Source organism: Micropterus dolomieu, linkage group LG09 (assembly GCF_021292245.1).
Source record: "Micropterus dolomieu isolate WLL.071019.BEF.003 ecotype Adirondacks linkage group LG09, ASM2129224v1, whole genome shotgun sequence".
NCBI lineage: Eukaryota > Metazoa > Chordata > Actinopteri > Centrarchiformes > Centrarchidae > Micropterus > Micropterus dolomieu.
Window position 1 is genome coordinate 23,203,304 of NC_060158.1, and position 21,815 is coordinate 23,225,118.

At 39.3% G+C, this 21,815-nt stretch overlaps 1 protein-coding gene across 1 annotated transcript; it reads right to left on the bottom strand.

Moving 5' to 3' along the window:
- Positions 1–1,755: 1,755 nt before the first annotated feature.
- nrsn1l (neurensin 1-like) lies at positions 1,756–18,762 on the bottom strand. The gene is made up of 5 exons (XM_046059134.1): positions 18,648–18,762; positions 8,267–8,367; positions 5,462–5,544; positions 4,496–4,648; positions 1,756–3,538 (listed from the first exon to the last, which is right to left on the bottom strand). Exons 3-5 carry the CDS (start codon positions 5,519–5,521, stop codon positions 3,125–3,127), a joined length of 627 nt encoding a protein of 208 aa, XP_045915090.1. The 5' UTR covers positions 5,522–5,544; positions 8,267–8,367; positions 18,648–18,762; the 3' UTR covers positions 1,756–3,124.
- Between the last annotated feature and the right edge of the window lie 3,053 nt (positions 18,763–21,815).

Genomic DNA, 21,815 nt, shown 5'->3' on the forward strand with positions numbered 1-21,815 from the left:
AGTGTGGCCCCGATCTCATCAGAGACCGCTCTCCTTCCTTCTCTTCTTTGACCTCGTCCTCTTCCAACTCGTCCTCTTCTTCTTCCTCCTTGAACGTCCTCGTTGTCGTCTCCTACCTCTAACTCCTACTCCCCTTGCTCTCTGTCCAATGTTGGCATCGATTGTTCAAAACAGGTAATCTGACCTTTGACCTGAATATAGGCCTATACTAAAGCAGTGATTGGTTAGGGATCAGTTAAGCAATTAGTGTTTGCACATGTGAGGAGTGGGTGTGTGACCTGGTGAATAAGTGTAGCATTTTGATTGCTTGTGTTTGGAAAAGGAAAGCAGGTCCTGTTAGATTTTTGTAAATGCTCCGTATTTGTATAGCGCCGTTCTAGTCTTTTCAACCACTCAAAGCGCTTCTACACTACATTCACACACTGAGTCTAAGTGCTCAAACAGAAAGTAACATTCACACACATTCATACACTGGTGGAACAGCCACCAGGGGCAATTTGGGGTTGAACCGCCGACCTTCCGATAAACGGACAACTCGCTCTACCTGAGCCACAGCCGCTCCTTTGTGTGTAGTGTTTTGAAAATAAGTGTTTTATGCATTTGAAAACTGAGTTAAAGGCTGAAAAATGGCTAATGGTTTTGGAGATTTGAGGTAAGCTTTTGCTCTTTGAGTGAGAGGTTTCAAAAATCATGTGACATGTCAAGATTTAGTGTGTAAGCAGTTGTAAAAAACTGTAACATTGTCATTGTGAGGACATTAGCATTTAGCTCACACAACTGTTGTCCTTAAGTAGAGCCAGAGTAACATGACCAGATTTCTGAAATTAAATCCAAGGACATTTTTGGTTTGGTGGTCAGTATGTCATTAAAAAATATAATGTTATTATATATGAAATAAAAAAAGCTGGACAATTTCGGTTTTATAATCTGTCAAATATAACTCTTCTGAATGAAAAGTAATTTTGAGGCAGAATCGACCTTTCAGTCAATAAGTAGAGGCTGCAATCACTTCAAGTTAAATAATGCATTACATGTGTTGTTTAGGCCATTTAAAGGTATTTCAACAGGTAAAAAGGATTGTGACTTATTGACCACAATTGTGACTATTCCGTTAAAAGAAACGTTAAAGTATCACAAAGACATACCTTTGCTGTTACCATGGACATTAAATGATGTTTATTTGGCGTTATGTCAGTTTGATCCAGATATAAGCAGCTGTAGATGTGAAGAGACTGGGCGATATAGCTTTAACATGCTGCATGCTCTCGTTGACGGCAATCAGGTCTGTTAATACCTTATACAGTCTATACACCTTATACAACTCCAGACGGATACAGGCCACCAAAACCAAGGACTGTCTGCTCATCCTAAGCCAGAGAGCCGCTAGCACCAGCATGCTGGCAGTTCTCTTAGTCTTGAAAAGTGTTAAAGCTGCATTATGCACTTTTTAAAAGAGCATAAAAACTAAAAATTAACAGTATGCATATAAATTAAATCAATTAAACAATCAAGTAAAAGTAGCTTAAAGCACCCTAAAGCTGAATGAGCCTTCGGAATTGGGTGTTATTCCTCAGCCCCACAGGTAACCCTTTCTATTTTCATTACAAAGAAACCATTTCATTGAGGATGAATATCAAACCTATTCCTGGTTATAATAGGTTCATATTCTTGCCATGGTGGGACAGATTTATAAAATGGAACCAAACACTAACAAAGCCTTACACATTCAAATATGCAGATCAGATGTTTATTTATTTTGCACTAGTGACACGATGGTCATTTCTTTCCATTATCTCCATCATAGCCAATAACACAATGAAACAATGAAACATCAACAATAACATCCAGTGGAATCCAATCAGGACAATTTTCTGACTCTAAACTGGATGAACAAAGTAGCCTCTAAGGTGTCAGTGCAGATTCATCCACCTCTCTTACTACGCCACTGCTGTGAACATTATGCCCGTAAACACACACAAAAAAATCTGATTGGTGTGAAAATAAAGACAGGGGAGGTGCTGCTCCAATCAGGGCAGAGTCTTTGTTCAGAGTTGAAAATAGAGCTCTTGAAGTCCAACTGTTGCCTGGAGACACAGATTGGCGGCAATTACGCAGCCAGATTACAGTGGGGAGAAAATAGGTGATATTGTCAATGGAGCACGAATTCTTACTTGTGTGGGTGTGTGGGGGATGAGTGCAAGTGACTGTACATGTGTTGAACTCAGTGGGCTGAGCATTAGTGGAGGAATGTGAACATGTAGATACAGAATAGTTAATGATCCTTTCTACATGTGAACACCTTCCTGAATGTCCTGTGATCCGTGTGTATGTATGTATGAATGAGAACATTGTGTTTTCTATGTGATTCATGCAGTATCAACACCTTGCCTTATTACTAGTACTTTTAAAAAAAATATTGATAAAACATTTTGAGCAAAAATACAACACTATCAAAGGGGGAGGTAAAAACATTATCATTTTCTACCATCAGTCATTAGGATTCTGTTCTCTTTGAGAGTTGAAGTGGACATTACTCACTGTATTTTTAAAATATAAGACTAGAGCACTGCACAACACAGTCTGTGGTCAACAACTATATCCCTATCCTGTAGTGTGAGGTGTTTCAGAGAGACACAAGGTCACGAGTCTTGGGGCCTCATTTACAGATTTGAATTTGGATTTACAAAAATGTATTATCTCTTCAGATCAAGTTGTGTTTTTAAATCCTGTGTTTAAAGCACCTCGTCTATATCTTAAGTGGCAGTCACACCACAATGTGACATTCGCTATCTTAGACACTCCGGCTCTCTGTCCCCTCAAAAGTCAGCTCTGTCAAGATGGCTTGCAATTGGTCAACAGCCCAAAGTCGTCTGACAAATTTCACCAAAGCTGAACTCCACATGGAACAATCATACATATTAATTTTGCATCGTTGAGCGGATCCTCGCCATTTTAAATCTTGTAGAGACCTTTATATCTCTAACTGTGATATCCAGGTCACAAAACCTCCATTTGAACAATTTGCATGCTAAAACAGATCCAAAACAATAATAAGACCAGGTAAATGAGGCCCCAGGACTAGAACAATAGCTTTTACATCATGTAGCTCAGCAATGATCTTTTTTTAAGAAGTGGGCTGCACATTTTCCACTTTCGACAGTGTGACAGGTACCTTCCCTTCCTCTATACCTGGCGGCTTAGTGACCACATCCCCTGGAACCCTGAATCCCCTCCACTTTGAGCCAGCCTCTCCTCTACGTCCTCCTTCCCCCGGTCTGTGGAACAGCCTCTCTTTAAAGTTGGCCCGGGGGAGGATCCAAACGACAGCCCCCATTGCCGCCAGGGCCGAACCAAGACAGGAGAGCCCGATCCCGGCAGCAGTGCTGAGGTGCAACCCCCTGTTGAAGCTGACTGCCCTGGGGTCCACAAAGAACAGGTCTCCCTCTCCGAATGACTCAATTTTATGGGGAGTGGAGTAACCGACTGAGAGGCTGGCAATACCTGCAGTCAGGATGAGGAGACCCAGGGCCAAGGACACCTGGAGTGATAGTGAGACAGAGATAGAAACAAGTGGTAATTTGTGCAATCCTGCTCTTTTTTTTCTATAGGGTACACTCTTTGCTCAGTGCTCTTCACTTCTTGTTAGGAAAGGTCATTTTGTTGTTTGTGATGCAGAAAAAAAATACAAATTGCCAAATTGGTAGGGGGCTCACATGCAATCCCTCACCTTTACAAATACCACCACACCACTGCTTGCAGTTTATCATGCAGAGACAACTTTCTAATGCACTGTATGCACTATATTACATGAGTATATCAGAGCAAGTTATCACATTGGTGAAGCCCATTGCAGTAAGCCTCAAAATAGAACTTAATCAATTGAATTGATTGGTCCCGTTACCATGGAAGGGACTAATGACGGATCCAGTTCAAGTCAGTCAGTCATAGTAACATCACTATAGTTACAGTCCAAGGGAGTGAACATAATATGCAGAGCAGCTTTTGTTTAAAGATGATTATTTGGGACAATAAAAACAATGTTATGTTAATATCTATAGAGTGCACTATAATATATAATATTACTATAATATAATCAATATTATATAATAAGTATTTAAACCTGTAAATGTGCTATAAGAAGATTTAGAGAAAACCCCAAATATCCTAAACTCAACCAAAGGTTAAAAGTTTTATGCACTTTTCCTTCAAGTCAGGGTGGGAATAATATGATAAAATGCTAGATTTTTTATAGCTTGTAATGGTGATGGCCATGTTTTCAAATTAAATAAATTACCATGTTAGTTTGGCTTGATTTGAACAACGTATTTAATGAAATGTTTGTAAACTGTTCTTCCTTACTTTCTCCACTACTTTCTCCAAATAGGCTCTCCTGCTTTTGAAAACTTTTTTCAAGCTCTTAATTGAAAGACAGTGATCTGAAAGGTTTTTATGATGGTGAGCAATGTAAACAGAATGGAGCCTGTAGTTGCTTTACCTTCCAGACTGCTGAGTTCCACCACAAGTTTGACCTCTGGCTCTGGACGAACCCCCGATCCTCCGGGTCTCTCTCCCACATGGAGGACGAGCAGTCCTCGTAGAAGTGGTGAAGATAGGAACGAACCCCGAACTGAAGACAGCTAGACCCCGCCTAGAAGGATGTTGCACCCAAAGGGATCAAATTCCAAAGTCATTACATTTGCCTGCATCTCTCCTTCACGTTTGAAGAAAGCCTAGTTAACACTTCAGATTACAGCCTGCAAAATATAATTTAATTATTTAGTATATATGGGGTATCAATAAAACACTAAAATAACAATATTTACTGCTGTTCTGAATGACTCTGGAAAAAAATGTTTTTATCATGCAGAGGACGGAATATTCTTTTAATTGTTAAATGACCTTCTGGGTTTTTCTTTGGGTATTTATCTTTCAGAGAAATGGATGCTTAGCTCTGTGACTCTAATGTAATGCTAATGTTAATACATGAGAGGTGCAACTTGAGGCTAATTGATGAAATTAGTTGTGGTATAATTGTTTTTAATTTAATAATGACATACAAAATATTTTCTTAGTTTTGAGATCCAATGTTGGATCTGTCTAACAATCAAAACAGATGTTAGAGAAAAACCTTGAATAGCTTTTATGCCTTGCCGTGTCATTACCAGCTGAGATAATGACCGTTACCTAAGTGATGGTACAAATGGCCAAACGGCTCCCTTATTATACGGTAAGTCTGGGGTATGTAGTCTATAAAATGAAAATTCACCTTGTTCACTCCTTTTACATTCTAAGTACAGTGTACTAAGTATTTCACTGGTACTGTGTACATACAAAATATTCCAAGTGAAATTTTATCCAAAGCATTTCCAAAGCAAATTACAGTAGACGTCCTTTGTACATCTATTGTTGTACATTTTTTCTTCTTTTAAATTACACTGAACCCAGGGAAACTGAGGCTCACCTCACTGCCGGAGGATTCTCCTCCTGAGCCAGAGACACAGGCCTCAGGGCACAGAGCCATCACACCTTACACACCTTGTACACCTACAGTAAAAGATACAGATTCACACTGTGGGTATTACATATTTGGAGTCCAGATTCATATGTGTACATGTCAGCTGCTCGGATGTTGTAACACAAACACTGTTTATCTGCTGAATATGGATTTCCCTTAATAAAAGCCCGCTTCTCTATAAATCTTGGCCTGTGTTGTCAGGTTGCCCCAGTTGTTGTTTCTGCATGTGAACGACTGACGGCTACCGTGGCCCCGAGATGGCTCTATTACCACCCACGGATGAGTCATACAACTGCAAGTCCATGCACACATTTCTTCCTCATATGCACACAGGTCCCTCTGTTGTTATTCTCCTGAGGCTGGTTGATTGATTTCTTTCATTCTCTGCCTTCAAATTGCTTCTCTAAGCGGCTACACATGCCCGATCTCAGTCTGTCCTATACAGTACGTTTAACCTGACTGCAATTTGAAACATAACCCTGAAATTCTCTGAAGGAGAATGTGGTGCTCAGGTAATCTTAGCTTTGTACCATGCACCATGGCAACATACCAGACACCAAATTCTGTCCAATTAAACAAGCTGTTTGTGAGATCATGTGATTTGCGTTTACATGCCCAGGTCTCCTTGTAACCCGAAATTGCGGGGATATAAACAAAAATAACAAAACACAAGAAAGTAAACTTCTTATTCTTTAACAAAATAACCTGTGTGTAGTAGCACCAAGCTGAAGAAAGCTTATTCCAACAGATAAATAGAATGAATGAGCTCTAAATTACCTGTGATTTTAAGTGCTTTTACCTTATTGAGTAAAGCTTTTAGAAACAGCATTTACAAAGCATTACATTGTCTTCAAACAAGAATGCAGAGTGTGGCCAGACTTCATCAACTTAAAACCTAATTTTTATAGTATTGACATCCCATTAAATTTTGTCTGGCTTAGCTTGCTCTGACCTTTCTAGTTTTATTCATGGTGGATGTCAACATCATTAGAATTGTGAATTTGCAGGAAAAGGAGGCGGGAGAGTGAATGAATAATAATTTCAATGAAAAACTTCATGACTTCCTTTCTAATTGTGCTTTTAAATACAGTTGCAGTCAGAAGTTTAAATACACTCATCATGAACATGAATGTCATGGCAATATTGGGCTTTCAATGACTTCTTAGAGCTGTTTTCTGTTCTGGGGCAGAAAGATTGTACAACATACAAATTTAACAGAAAATAAACAAGAAAATGGTCATTGTGGCCAAACAGTTTTTGGACATTTTGGAGCAGGGGCTTCTTTCTTGGACGGCAGCCTTTTAGTCCATGGCAATGTAAAACTTGCTGTACTGTAGACAGCTTTCAGTTCGTATTTTTTCCAGACCTTGGCAAAATGGCTACACCTCCCAATAACTTGTACTTATGTGCAATTGTTTGAACCGATGATCTTTGAATCTGCATTTGTTTAGAAATGGCTTCAAGAGACTTTCCTGACTTGTGTCAATCTACCATCCTCTTATCCAGATCGTCGCTGAGCTCCTTGGACTTTACCATTTGATTAATCAATCCAATAAATGCTGTCAAACAAACTCTTTTTTATGTGGGCACAAAGCAGCTACCATCTGTAGTCAATCATGATCACTAGTTGAGTTAAGTTAAGAGGCCTTTGTCTTGGCAAATTAAAAAGCTTTGCTTTGGTAAAGAAATATTTTATTCCACTCACTCATCTGTTAAAAAAGCAGTGTTTAGCTGTGGCTCAATGCCAGTCATGTGTCAGATGTGTATGAGTTGTTGGCACTTCCACCAAAGAGACATTACATAACATTACATTACAAAAACATCTATAAAGGTTTAATTTCTGTTGGAGGACTAAAGAGGCAAAATGTACATATAAATGTACAATAATCTACCACCAAATCAAATAAATCCCCATTAATCATGATGTATTAGTATTAACAATCCAATGGCAGATATAATACCCCGATGTGACACTTATTCTGCTAAATTAATACTGTTTGTTTGATACTTAAAGTACATTGTGCTGATAATACTTTGTTGTACTTTTACTTAAGTATAGAGTATATTGTGTGGGCTATATGATGGATTAAGTTCTAAAGTGCATTACCAAACTCAATAATCTTGAATAGGTCCACTACTGTGATTTAGGCCATTTATTTATTATTTTCTCATATGGCTTACAAATGGTTTTCAGACCCCCGCCCCCCCCTTTGGCACTGTATCCTACGCTGCGGAATGAACATACTGTACATTTTTCTGTCCCATTTGAGCTAATTAAGATGAGCGCTGTCCATGGTACTACAAAGTTTTCCCTAACTTTCCTCCTGACTCACGGGTCAGTTAAATCCAGATGGAGCCCAGTAGAAAATGTAAATTCTAGCATTGTATTTGTCTAATTGAACCCTAAAACACAACAACAGGCTTTCTTTGCCCCACAGTAATGATTTGGCTTCACATTTGCTTTTTTTATGCCAATAGCTCGCAATAAAACGGGAAAACGTCAGATTTTGATATGATTGGTCACATATCCTTTTCAAAACACCCAGAACCAGAAGGCATGGCACAGACACAAACTAACCGCCAGCACTGGTCACCAGTGACTCATCGCGGCCATGCAGCCTCGGTCATTTCACACTTTTCTCTATCGCACTTCATCTACAGCGACTCCGTTTCTCGTGTTTCTCTCAACAACTGCAGCCTCCTCTTTTCACTCTAACAGAGTTTACAACCGCTGAAGGACTTCAGTCTTACCCGCTGGCCGCAGCGCCCGCTCGTCTCACTGGGGATCCATGTGCTGTCGGACTGCTTGATCTCAAGCGCTGCTGCTGATGTGAATCAGATGAACGGAGACACTGAGCATGCGTGTAGATGGAGAAAAAAAAATATATACCATGTGTGACATGTGTATGTTAACCCATAACCTGTCTTCACAAATGATTCACAAATGATTCAAATCGTTTTGCTCATGCAGTTTAGTAACAAGGTTTATAATGAGGTTTGTCAGTTTCAAACCCATATCTACACTGTTAGTGAATCAGTTGTGTCACCTGTGATGGCAGAAAATGATCTCTTTTTAATCTTTTATGAAAATACTTATAGTACTATTTTCTTCTATTACTTGAATGAAAGGTTAGAAGAAAAAGAGAAAACACTTTTCTGCCATCACATCAACCAATTCAATTTTATTTATACAGCGCCAATTCATAACATTAATACGTTGTGTTATGAAGTGGAGATCTCACTGCACTTTTCATATAGGTCTAGACCATACTCCTTGTAATATATTATATTATTTACAGAGACCCAACAATTCCCACCATGAGCAAGCGCTTGGCAACAGTGGCAAAAACTCGTAGAGCAGCAGGGGCAGACATAGATACAGATATAGTAGTAATGGTGGTAGTGGTACATATATAAATGAAAATGAATAATAGCACTAATAATGATAATATTAATATTAATTAATACAATATTAATGACAGCAATAATAGGAATATGAATAATAATTGTAGCAGCGCAGGAACATGTGGGTAGTAGGTGGCTTGCAAACACAAATCCAGACTCTCCACGGAAAGCGACAGAAGGAGAAGCATAAAACTACAGGACAGGGAAGACAAGAAGACACACAATGTAAGCAATCACAGCAAAACTTTAAAAAACTATAGGAAAAAATATTTAAAGAGAAAATATGCCGCAGGAGATTAAAGCATTAGCCACTCCTTATTGGGTACCATGGATTCACTACTGCCCTAAAGAAATATTTTGTGGTATTATATGAAAGCCAGATTAAGACTGCCTATATATTTACTGCCTCGGTCTAGCAGCTGTTGTCAGTTTCCCTCCTGGCGCATTCTGCACCTGTCTCGATATTATCCCTTTGAAGTTTGTTTAGTCTGAAGGACGTTTTGGTGTTTGGCCACAGGTACTTTTGAAGTGATTCAAACTTTTCTTGAGTGACCTCGCCATAAACCCTTGTCTTCTGCAAAGTACCTCTAAGCCACCCAACGTTTTTCAAAAATGCCCAGAGTTACAATTACCCCATGCTCAAGGTAATGGCCAAAAAATAAATGTCCCTCACCTTTGTGACACCAGTGGCCAACCTCACTGTTGCTGAGTAGGTGGTAATCCTAAAAGAATGGAGGCTATTAAAGGGGCAATCCACCCATTTCACTTACAAAGGTTAGTATACTCGTTAAGAGGAGTAGGCCTACTGCTCAGCCTGGCAATACGGTTGTATGATGTTTAATGTTTCTCTGGGGGGAGCTTTCAAAGGTCTGAAAAAATAACCCAGATAATGTCAACAGGGTTATCTCGGATTGGGTTGGGAGATTAAAAAACAAACAGAAAGCACATGTTACAAACTGCAAAATCATCATCAGCAGACATTACATGTGGGGGCTCCACACCATTCGCTTTTGGAGCTTATTTTATTGTCAGTTTCTTTAATCCTTCTATCTAGCTACTTTATTCTTACCGTGATTGTTTCCATAATTGTTCTTTTATTCTTTTTTACATTTATGCTTTTTATCACATTATTTATTTTGATCAATTAAGATTGCGTATTAGAAGTATTATAAAGATATTATATATATCTTATTTAGTTTGGAAGGTAAGTTTTTGTCCATAAAGTACAAAAAAATCAATCAGATTAAGAATACTTTCATTAATTTCTCAATGTCTAAATTCAGCACAGTAGAAAAAAAAACGTTTCATGTTCAAAAGTCCCTCAGTTTCATTGCTGAGTCCTTTTAACTTTTTACCAACAATAAGATAAATATTGTAATGTAAGGTAGGCTTTATACAACCCTAGAGTCTCTAAACTGTCCATCAAATGCCAGCCTGACAGGATAGTCTACTTAAATTGAGTGCCGCATTCACCAGCTGTCAATAACTGATAATGCCTCTGGGAACGCGAACTAAAGCTTGTCTGCCTCTGTAAGCAGTAGCTCTCATTAAAGGCAGGCTCACTTCAAGGCACGGTACGTAGCTGAAATAATGTTAAAAGAAACAACCTCACACACACACATGCACACACACACTCGCCATCCAATGCCAGATCCTGCCAATATGTGTTCTGTAAATATTTCAGTGTTTCCTGAAGATGCATTATTTATGCAGACTGTCATAACAGATCCCAAATGAAACAAAAACAAATACTGTCATTTTCACATATTTATCCGATCTGTGTGTGAAAAGAACATTTGCTAACAGGCAGAATAAGTGTGTGTGTGTGTGTGTGTGTGTGTTTGTGTGTGTGTGTGGGCATGGGGGTAGTGGTTAATCATCCTCGCATGTTTCTTATTAGGACACAGTATCGTAAGCCATAAAAGGCAGGATAAGACCCGTTTCCAAGGTGCCCCGGTGAGAGAGACATAGAAAACTGTTCTTGTTTGTTGTTCATCTCCACACACACACATACACACATGCACACAAACAGGTTTTTGTATGACCGGGCCTTGCTCTATCAGAGAAAGAGACAAAAATTTCCATGGTTACGAGTCCAGCAAGGTCAGACACTGGAAGTGGGTGCTAGGTGTTGATTGGCTGACAGATAATTACACTTCCCTTTAAGATTATGTGCAAACAGGACTTTTTTTTTTTCATCTACTCTATTTAGAATCGGTTGTAAAGCATTATCAGTCATTTCAGCTGCACACCTCGCTGCCCTTATTACTTCCTTTATTCACCAGCTTGGGAGGGTTATCCTTTGGTGTGATAAATTATGCATTATGCTTGTCTGGTATCTTAAAAATAACCTGTGCATCAACCCACACCAGCCTATAAAGCCACTGTCAATATCGTGGAACAGCCAAGCCTTCACGTTAATTAGTTTTGAAAAGCCTTTCATTTATTGGCTCGTCAAATAGAAAGTGCACACCATTTTCCAAAGCAACAATATTTATGTTTGATGACTGAGAAGACGGTTTCAGTCTTTAATTTTCTCCACCTGTCTAATCCTTGTCAGGGTGGTGGGGATGGTGGCCGCCATCCCAGCATGCACTGCAAGACACTTTTCTGACAAGTTGAAAGTTCAGTGCAGCGCAGACATTCACACTTAAGGGCAGAGCAGTCTACTGAATTTTCTTCTTTGCCCTGTTTTATTTTATTTTGAAACACCACTTCTACCTTCGAATACCATACCTAAATTGTTATTATTAGCTTAAAGGAATAAAAAAATACACATATTCAGTTGCCGAGAGTTACGTGAGAAGATCGATACTAATGTTTGTACAGTAGATATGTTGATTGAGCCAGCAGCTGGTTAGCTTAGCATAGCATAAAGACATCAAAGGTGGGGAAACAGCTAGCCTGGCTCAATCCAAAGGTGACAAAATCCACCTGTACCTGTAAAACATGTAACAAATCTGTTAAATGGTGAACTTCAGAGGTGATGTTAGGTAGATTTTTGTTACCTTTGCTGAGCTAGGCCATCTGGTTCGCTCTGCTACCAGTCTTTACTCAACGGTAAGTTAAGCTAAACTAACCAACTGCTACATATTTGTCCCATAAGAGTGGTGACAATCTTCTCATCTAACTCAACTGCAAGACAACAAATAAGTGTATTTTAACCCCCCCCCAAAAAAATGTTTTTTAAATGTACCCTGTGTCCCACTTTACTCCCTTTTTCTCCTACTTTCTCCCCATCTCAAACATGTGTGTTCTGTAAGCTTACCTTCTTGTAGCTTGTTAAAAGTCTATTTTCCCTTTCTTCTCTCTATCTCAAACTCAGGCATACCACAAAAGGCATATTATAACTCTAAATCATTCACTCATTCTATCTCAAATGCAGGCAGGCTGTGACTTATCTTTTAATTGCACCAAAGGCTTGTTAACTCAAATTCCCTCTCTTTTCTCCCTTGTGTCATATCTCTCTTAAATTGAAGCATACAGTTAGGATACATCACTCTATCTCAAACACAGACATACCTTTTTAATTGCATAATTAAAAGCTGGTTAAATTCACTCTGCTGCTCTCTATCTTTTTCTTAAAAGCTGGTGTTGCAGGTGCACAGTTATTGATGCACCCAAGCTGTGTTAAAACCTCAAATCTTTTGTTATCTTCAATGTAGCTATGCTTTTAGTAAGCACACATCTTAATTGTGCAATAAAGCCTCTGCAAGGTACAAATTTCCTCTCGCTCATTGTATTATATGAAGCAGAGCTGGTTCAGCGCTGCAGGCAGGGTGATGGCAGTACACAGTTCATAAGGTCACTGGATGTGTTTGTGGGTGCGGGTCCAGGGAATGGCTGCGTTACATCATGCAGAGCGTCAGATAATGGCACATTAACATGAATAATGCATCCCATGTTGACAAGCGGAGGGAAACACACAGAGTCTAAATATTCTATAAGGAGAGATATTCATAAAATAGAATAGCACTTTGGGAACTAATGGACCGTCAGGTGTCACATCCTATGATGAAGAGGCAGAGGGGAGTGTGCATGTGTCTGTGTATTGCTGTGGGCCTGCATGACTGTACCGCTCGTTATTGCTCAATATGGGCTATAAAACCTTTTCTCAAAAAAAAAAAAACCTTTTTAAATTTATTCTCATTTTGGACTTAACGTGTCTCACTTGGGCTTGTCAGGAGCAAAATGTCTGTTTTAGAAAACACTGTAAGTAGTGCATGTGCAGCATTCACTGTAATTACATTTCAGACAGTAGAGGTGTGAAGGAGACATAAGTCAAAAAATAAAGATAAGACAATATGCCCATACTTTAACAAGACTTACTTATTGAAGTAACTTCTATTAAAAAATGTTTTCACTGGGGCTGATTGATTTCTATGGTCAGTCATCAGATGCCCATTTAGATATTTTTTACTTAGCTACTCTAAGTAAAAATCTTGCATTCACTGCTACTTACATAAAAGTGTGAAATCAGCTACAAGAACCAAAAGTTATTTTATCATTTAGGCAGAATGTCTATATATAATGAAGCATTATTACATTTTTAGCTGACACTTTTATCCAAAGTGACTTACAATTGCTAAATATCAGAGGTTGCACGCCTCTGGAGCAACGAGGGGTTACGTGTCGTGCTCAGGGACATATTGGTGTCTCACAGTGGATTTGCAACCAGGTCTCTCACGCCAAAGGCATGTGTCTTATCCACTGTGGCACTCAGCCCCAAGCCCATTGGTCCCTACTGAAGATGTAAATCTTAAATGATGGATGACAAACACTGTAAATAGACTTAAAGAAAAAGGCTGAGTAAATACCTCAAACAGCTGGACACTGTAGATTTTAGAAAATGTTACTCCAACTGGAGTAAATACTGCATTTCCTGCGGATAACTACACATTTGATCCTCTAGTGAGGATCTGTGGCAGCAGGACAGTGTGTGTGGGATTGAGTCAAAAGGCTGTGAACAATGGAGCCCTATGGAAAAGAGGTATATCAGGCTTTGGAAACACAATACTTGTAGTAGAATCAATTCATTGCTGTTTTTGGTCTTTTCATGTGATTTGTTGACCATAAACTAATAAGATGTAGATGAAGCTCTACTGCATCATAGTTCACAAGGTGACCATTTATTTTGTATAAGAAATCTTAAACTGAAAAGCAGCCAATTACTGTATCTCTCCAATAAATGTAGTAAAGTTAAAGGTATTTGCAGTGTAGCAGAGAATGAATGTATTTAGAGACACATTTCAGTCATGTCTATGGTAAATACAAAGTGTTAGTGATCCTGGATTAGAAACGGGCCTGTGCCACCCTCCCAGTCTTTACATCATGGATAAAAATTCACAGGGACATTTTTACACTATGAGCTGATGTCTGCAGTCATGAAAGTGATTTGAAATGAGGATAAAATCATCATTATTAACTGTTCTAGTCATGTTTCAGCTGCAGGGGAAATGTTTTACATATCCTGTTAGATTCTGCATGCGAGAGGATGAAACACACCCAACTCTCTTCCATAAGGCCCCGGAGCATGGCTCTTCTTCATCTTTCGCCCCAAGAGGATATATTTCATCATTCATCTACTGATTATCATTTTAATACACTATGTTCCATATTCAGTGTGGGGCTATCCTGGGAACAACTCCACTTACATAATCCTGCTAAGGATTGAGCTCCATCTATCTATATGATTCTATATACAATGTTACCCAGCCCACGTCTCATCTTTTGCATCACAGACAGACTGACCCACTTCTTGTCCTTTACTCAGAACAGACTGTGCCTGGAGGGAAGGCTGGCTACGACATAAGGCCGCTGCAGAGCTGACTGGTTCAGGAGCCCATCTCAATGGGCTCCTTTCCCTCCCCGTCTTCCCTCAAGTCATTACAGCGGCAGATAGCAGACAGAGGGGATGGATGGGTTTCATTCCAACGTGGCGCTTCCACTTGTCTGATCATTCAAGGTCACATCGAGCAGATCAATAAGACTACACTGATGTATGGGCAAGTGGATAATGTGTGTGTTTCTGGGTGTTTACACAGACACACACCTGCTCAGGGTCAGACACAGTGCGTTATCTCAGTTCACAAATCTGACACTAGATGTCAGTGGAATGCAGCACAGGGCTTTGTGTAAGCTTGCGCTGATCAATGCAAGTTCCTTTGTTTCTTTAGTCTTCACACAGAATAACTGCATTCATATTTGAAGCCACATAATGTGTTTATCTATTACAAACCTTCCACACAGCTACTTCAGTTAGAACTTGGGGACAGCAGTGATTGCCATGATGTCAAGAAAAAATGCCAGTGGGATGTGTTAACACTTTGCTTGATGAGTCAAGTTTATTTTTACCCTTTTCTCTAGTAGAATAAAAACATACATAAAACTCATTTAATAGTTTCATATGAAGTCATTTATACCCTGTTTTAAGCAGCAATTTTTAGTTCAAATGTGTTGACACGTGAAGACAAATCAATCGCTTTTACCACTAGAGATTAGTTAAAAAATTTTAAATTGTTTGTCACGGGAAGCATCTTTGATTTTTTAGTGCGATGTAACAACTACATAAATATTTAAAAGTCCTATAAGGTCTTCATGCATCAAAAACCCTCCACACAGCTGCTTCAAAGATACCTTGAATGCACCAGTGGTTTCCATGAGGCTAAGTGTATCATCAATATGAAACTTTCATTTAAGATGGTGTCTGCTGTCACAATGTGAGACATCACTGTCTCACAATATAGATCCACAAGTTTCAGTGTCATCACATCATAACAGCAGAATATTACCATGTTGGGGTATGGAATCACTGTCATATCAATAACACCATTTATCATTGATATAATTAGATAGCTGACTGAATGTCCTTCCAAACTGGCACATATAAATTCTATTCTACACCCCTCGCCCCACCTCATTCCCCAAGAAGTCATTAATGTATCCTAGTGTAATATTATCACATGGCTACATTCCTCTTCTCTATCTAATCTAATTCATCAATCTAATAGGTCATAATTAATTGCTCCATTATTAATCGAGTGATGTCATACCTACATGCCTGGGGGTGAAATGAACTGTCTGTCATCGGGAACGCTGCCTTTGAGCGTCGGGTTTGTGTGTGCTGGATGTGGCGATCATAGTTTGAGCTTTTGCCTGGTGCACGGCACTCAGCGGTGTCAAAAGCTCATCAGACTCAACCATCTACAGATCAAATTTATCACTGTTTGGCGTGACCGTGTGATTACTGCTGATTACCTCGGGTCACAAGGTTCAAACATCATTGAGGAGGATATTACACCACAGTGGGACATGAATATTTAACTGTCTCATTCTGGTGATGCTCTCTCTTTGGCTAACTTGAGCCAGAGGAGATGATGATTAGCCTCGCAGACAGGGCTAACGACCTAGGATAGATTAGAGTGGATGGCCATTGAGTATGCCAATGACATGGAGCGGACGGTCTCATTCATGTAGAGAAGTCAGGTGCGGAAGCTGGAACAGAGGAATTAAACCTTTAAAGTTATAATCTTTAAGATTTTCATGAAATCAAACGCAATTTTTGGTTTACAATAGCACTCAATGTATTTAAATTTAGTAATTACCACTCTATACAGTAGTTTTCATTGTAAATGACGGAGGCCGCCATCGCCACATTGGATTTAAATTTAAATTGCCTACTTATGCGATTCACAGCTTGTATTTAAGAGATACTTTTTGTAATAATATCTCACTGATATCAGCCCCACTGCTTGCTGTTCACTCTCCTAACACCTTGTCAGGGCTGTATTAAATTTCTGCTCATGCTACCCCAACATTTCCTGCTGCGTGTCATTAAAGAGGTCATATTATGCTCATTTTCAGGTTCATAATTATATTTAGGGGTCGTACTAGAACAGGTTTACATTGTTTCATTTTCAAAAAACAAAATTTTTTTTGTCATACTGCACACTGCTAAAAGCAGCTCTTTTCACCCTGTGTTTTGGATGCTCCGTTTTAGCTATGGAATGAAGCATCTCACTACTGTTGGATTTTATTATTCACTTGCATCTAGCATTCAGTAGGGAAGGTGGAGGTGAGCTGAGGCAGCGATCTTGTCACTGTGTGCTGCAGCTCTGTGTGTTTCACCAGTGTTTTTGAGGACATGCTCACACTAGCTGCTAGGTGAGCATTTTTACGCGTGTTACATATTGGTGCAGATAGGTTACGGAAATAATGGCTAGACCACAATCGAACTGTTCTAGGTAGATCAGGAGCAGTGTTTTCTCTTGGAGAGGGTAACTCCCTTTGGGGTGGCCTCTGCCAAGGCCTTTTCACAAACCTATTACATGCACAAAAAAAAAGATATAGCGCAATAAATTAAAGGGAAAAAAGCCAATAAGCATTATATGACCTCTTTAAGAGCATTCACCTGTCAAACTTGGGGTGGCTTTTATTGTAAAGCAAGAAATGCAATGTCTGTCACTGCAGCTAGCGCCGTCAGTGATCAAAAACGCATCAACAAAACAAGATGGGGTTTTTTTGGTCAGTTTTAAGAAGGAACAGCTACAGTGAGCTGTTTGACAAAGAGTTGCAGGTTTTCCTGCAGAACTCATATTGTGATTGCTCATGATAATGGAAAAAGACCAATTATTGACTGACTACTAGATTAAACCAATGTGAGTTTGTTTGGCTGCACTGAATACCGATACACCATTTGCTCTTCTGTTGCATTTCTGACAAAGTAGCTGCTCAAATAGTGTTTGCTACCCCCAGGATTCGTGTACACTGTAAACTCAAATAAGTTCAGAATACTCAAAATATTTGTGGAAACTGATTACCTCAAACTTTTATAGTAGTGGAAATAATATTTTTGAGTAAAACTTACTCCTACATACTAAATTACATTGATTCACTGATGCTTATTAAAATTAAATTCCACTTATTCTTTACTCAATAAATGTAATTGTGCACAACTTATACTCTGAGGGAAATCTACTGACAAAAATTAATTATGATAGACTTAAAATTTACAAAATTCTCATTTTCAGATAGTAGTCCTCAAAAATACAAACACAACTCCATTATTACAATTGAAGTTCTCTCTTCCGTCATTTCCACATTTAATAGACACAAAATAAGGCACATCTTGCATAACGCTGAATAGACAAAGTAATTGACTGCTTGATCAGATAAAACCAGCAACAATTTTGATAATCAATTTGTTGTCATTCTTTTTTGCAATAATGTTGAACATTCTCTATTTATAGATTCTTAATTAGATTTTTTGGTGTTAAGTGATAATAACTTGAATCTTGAGCTAAATAAAATTTACTTTTACTACTTTACTGTGTTTTGTGGAAAAAGCGACTATGCATAATTTTATTCCATCAGCAGCACTTTTACTAAAAGGGAGCTTTAAATGTGGAGTTTTATGGAATCATATGCAAATAAAGATAGCTAATAAAGAAGTTCCACACTGTGCAAATTGTCAAAGTCAGGTAGACAAGGTAGTGGAACAATATCAGGGTTTCTGCAGGTTTCACCTGGTCAAATTAAAAACCTTTTTAAGACCATTATGAATGTAATTTAAAACCTATATCGCAACTTACAAAAGAAACGCACAAAGGAAATGCAGTCAGTGAGGCAGACAGGACAAGGCCTCTGGGTGTTCTAGGAACACAAAGACAAAGGAATCAGAGGACTGATCAGACTGGAGGTCAGGGACCCTTTCCTGGACACCACTCACCTTTATATTTAAGGTTCTGCAGGATGGGGATGATGGTCTCCAGGAACAGCTGCCAGGTGCTGTACTGCTCGGAGGTCTTCTAGTCTAGAGACTAAACTGTGGACACATAAAGAAAAAGACGACGCAAGGACAGGTGGACACAGGTGAAAGACGTGAGGACAGGTGTTCTTTGAGAGTGTCTCACTGAGGATGTTGAGCACAGAGTCCTTCCTGAACATCACCAGGCTCCATATCATCATGTGACACATCAGCTCCTGCAGCTGCAACACAGAGAGACCTGTTTACTGAACAGAACCAGCAGAACCAGACTAAAGGTTCTGCAGAGGTGAGTCCTGATCAGCAACCTGTGTGGAGTAGATGACAGCTACGATCATGTTGAGCAGCCAGACGCGCCGCAGCGTCTCATCTGGGAATTGAACCGAGATAGAAACATTTAGAACTGGATCTGTGTTTGTGTCGGTATAGATGGACGGGGTGAGGTAGCAGAGCAGCCAGACGTCGTCCTTCTGACACGCCTTCATGCCAGGGATGGAGATCATTAATTTTTGATAATGATACCCTTATTGAGACTGCTTAATGATGTGACTTTTTAACGATACCACTATCGATACTTTACTATTATTTGGTGACAGTTATTTGGTAAGACCAGACCCAACAGGCATGAGGTAGGCCTGCACGGTATGAGGAAAATATTCAATGTGCGATAACATTGTTATATAGATGATGACATATGACTTGCAATAAATAAACATATATTGAAGTGTGCATATTAAAACCTGGTTGTTTATAGGATTAGAATTTAATATTTTAAATACAGCTAAATGTTGTTTCTAGAGCAGACACATTACCGTTTCCATCATAATAATGAGAGACATTTAGAAAGAATAAAAACTCAGTCTGTATCATTCCTCCTCCCCTTGGCTGTTATTCACTGCCTGCAGGTAACGTTACCTGGTAGAAGGAGGAGGCTGGTTTGTCTCAGCCAGCAGCTGAGTTTACAACAATGTGCCAGATTTTAAGGCTGCAGACAGAGAGCTTTCTATTTAGCTTGATTTTTAACATAGGTAATGGGTAATGGGTAATTGCCAAGTTAACATTAGCTGTGCTAGTAAATAACATAGCCTACAGGATGACAGACTGAGGGCAGAGATGATTTACCTTACAGACAGGTGTATTGATAAAGTACTGTCTTTTTACTTGGGAAAGTTTTATTGCACGTACTTACAGTAGGGCTAACGAGCGTAGGTGTCGACAATTCGAGTAGTTTGGAGCAAACTTAACTTCACCGTCTCCACCACGACGGCGCGGCTTCTCGCTCTGCTGGCTGCTGTGTGTGTGTGTGTGTGTGTGTGTGTGTAGGATCCAACAGAGAGAAGCAGAGGCTGCAGCCCGATGATAAACAGTCCTAGGTCCGTTTAATACCCTGTTTTGAAACATTAGCTTTCTTATCCATCGTGTCAAAAAATCTGATTAGATGCTCGAGACATAACGTTACATTATAGGACCGACTAGTCTTGATAGCAGTATTAATAAGCTCGGATCTTACTGATTTTCGGGTTTTGGGAAATTTTGGAACCGGATCCTTTTAGAACAGGGTCTCGATCCCCATCCCTACTTAGCACTTGCCAAAGTGATTAGCATGTTAGCCGTTAGTTAGCTCGCCAGTTAAATAAGTTCACCAACTAGCCCTGAGTTTTTACTGAGATTCTGGTCGGGCCTTTAAACTAATGCAGTTACTGTTTGTACCAAACTTCATTTAATTCAGAGAACACACTCACACTTGACATTTGTCAACAATGAATCACTGGGATGGACGATGACATTGATAAGCTACGTAATTAACAAGCTGGTACGCGGCGCACCTGCTGCTGTGAAAAAGGATCACAGGTGGAAATATCCAGAGAACACCAAAACCAAAACATGCTGCTGATGGAGAAACTCAGGGGAGCAGACAGGGAGAGAGAGAGGCAGGGAAAGCCGGTGTGTTTGCCGTGACAGACCAGAGGTAAAGGTGTGTGTGAGTACAGGGAGAAGTCGAGGCAGGTACATTTAGAAATAATAAAAATAATGTCCGTGGGGATTAAAACATGCTTTCACAGGGTGTAAAATGTAAAGATTTTTAAATAAAGAAATATGCAATTCCACATAATTTTGGAACATTGCTATTACCACATCTGTGAATAACAAGTAGAGTAAGATTTTGAATAAACTACACCCAAAAGCTAAACTTGCTAAATAAGTCTACATACAGTAATGAGCATACTTATTGGTTGTGGAGCAGTGGATAAGACAAGCTAAAGTTAGCTTGTTTAACTTTAGCCAACTCCTCACACGTGGACTCTGACTTTTTAACTGATATATGGAAGATTTCAAATATTTCAACAAAATTACTCTTCCACGATGACAATGTTAATGTTACCTCTTGCCAACACGGTCTAGTTTGACATTAACTAGTAAGTTACTTAGCTTCTCAATTTAATGGCACATTTAACAGGCATGTGATTGGCAAAAAGCAGGAAAATATACTGAGACCCCCCAAACCTCGATAAAACTGGCGGCGGCTCTATTATAACATGGATGGTAAAGTAGGACCCATGACAATAGCTTATTTGGTGGATGTGTTGCAGTGGGAATGAAAGACAAGTGTCTAATCAACTGCGTCCTTGCAACCTCTCTATAATAATTATTATTTTGTATGAATTTTTTTACCAAACTTTAACAGCTAAAAGTGCAACATGAAATAATTGAGTCTATAACTAAATAGTATAACTACTAACTTTCAAATTAGTTCAGTAGAAGTAAACAGATTATTTTTAATGAATAAGAGTCAGCAGCAAAGGTCGTTGTCTGTTTAAGACCTGGTAGCCAAAAACTGTTAAAGAAACTGTTATATTATTTAGGAAACTCTGATCAAACAGCCACATCAGTCTCTGTCTGTTGATAAACTGTAGGAAAAAGTTTGACATTTCAACTCTGGCAGCGGATGGGCGTGTGCGTGAGACGAGAACGACCGTGACAGTTTCACGGGATCGCGCCAGTTACACAGAAGTTGTTGCCATGGTTACCTCGCGGAGCGCTTGTTTGCCTGTCTGTCAATGAGGAGCACATAGCGACCCCGCAGATCAAAGCCATATGAAAAGGCTTTGTATAAACCCTGTCACAACAATT

Coding starts and splice junctions, on each gene's coding strand:
- nrsn1l (XM_046059134.1), bottom strand. CDS start 5,521: ATGGCTCTGTGCCCTGAGGCCTGTGTCTCTGGCTCAGGAGGAGAATCC. Junction 4,649..5,461: donor GAGAATCCTCCGGCAGTGAG/GTGAGCCTCAGT, acceptor ACATCCTTCTAG/GCGGGGTCTAGCTGTCTTCA. Junction 3,539..4,495: donor GGAACTCAGCAGTCTGGAAG/GTAAAGCAACTA, acceptor CTATCACTCCAG/GTGTCCTTGGCCCTGGGTCT.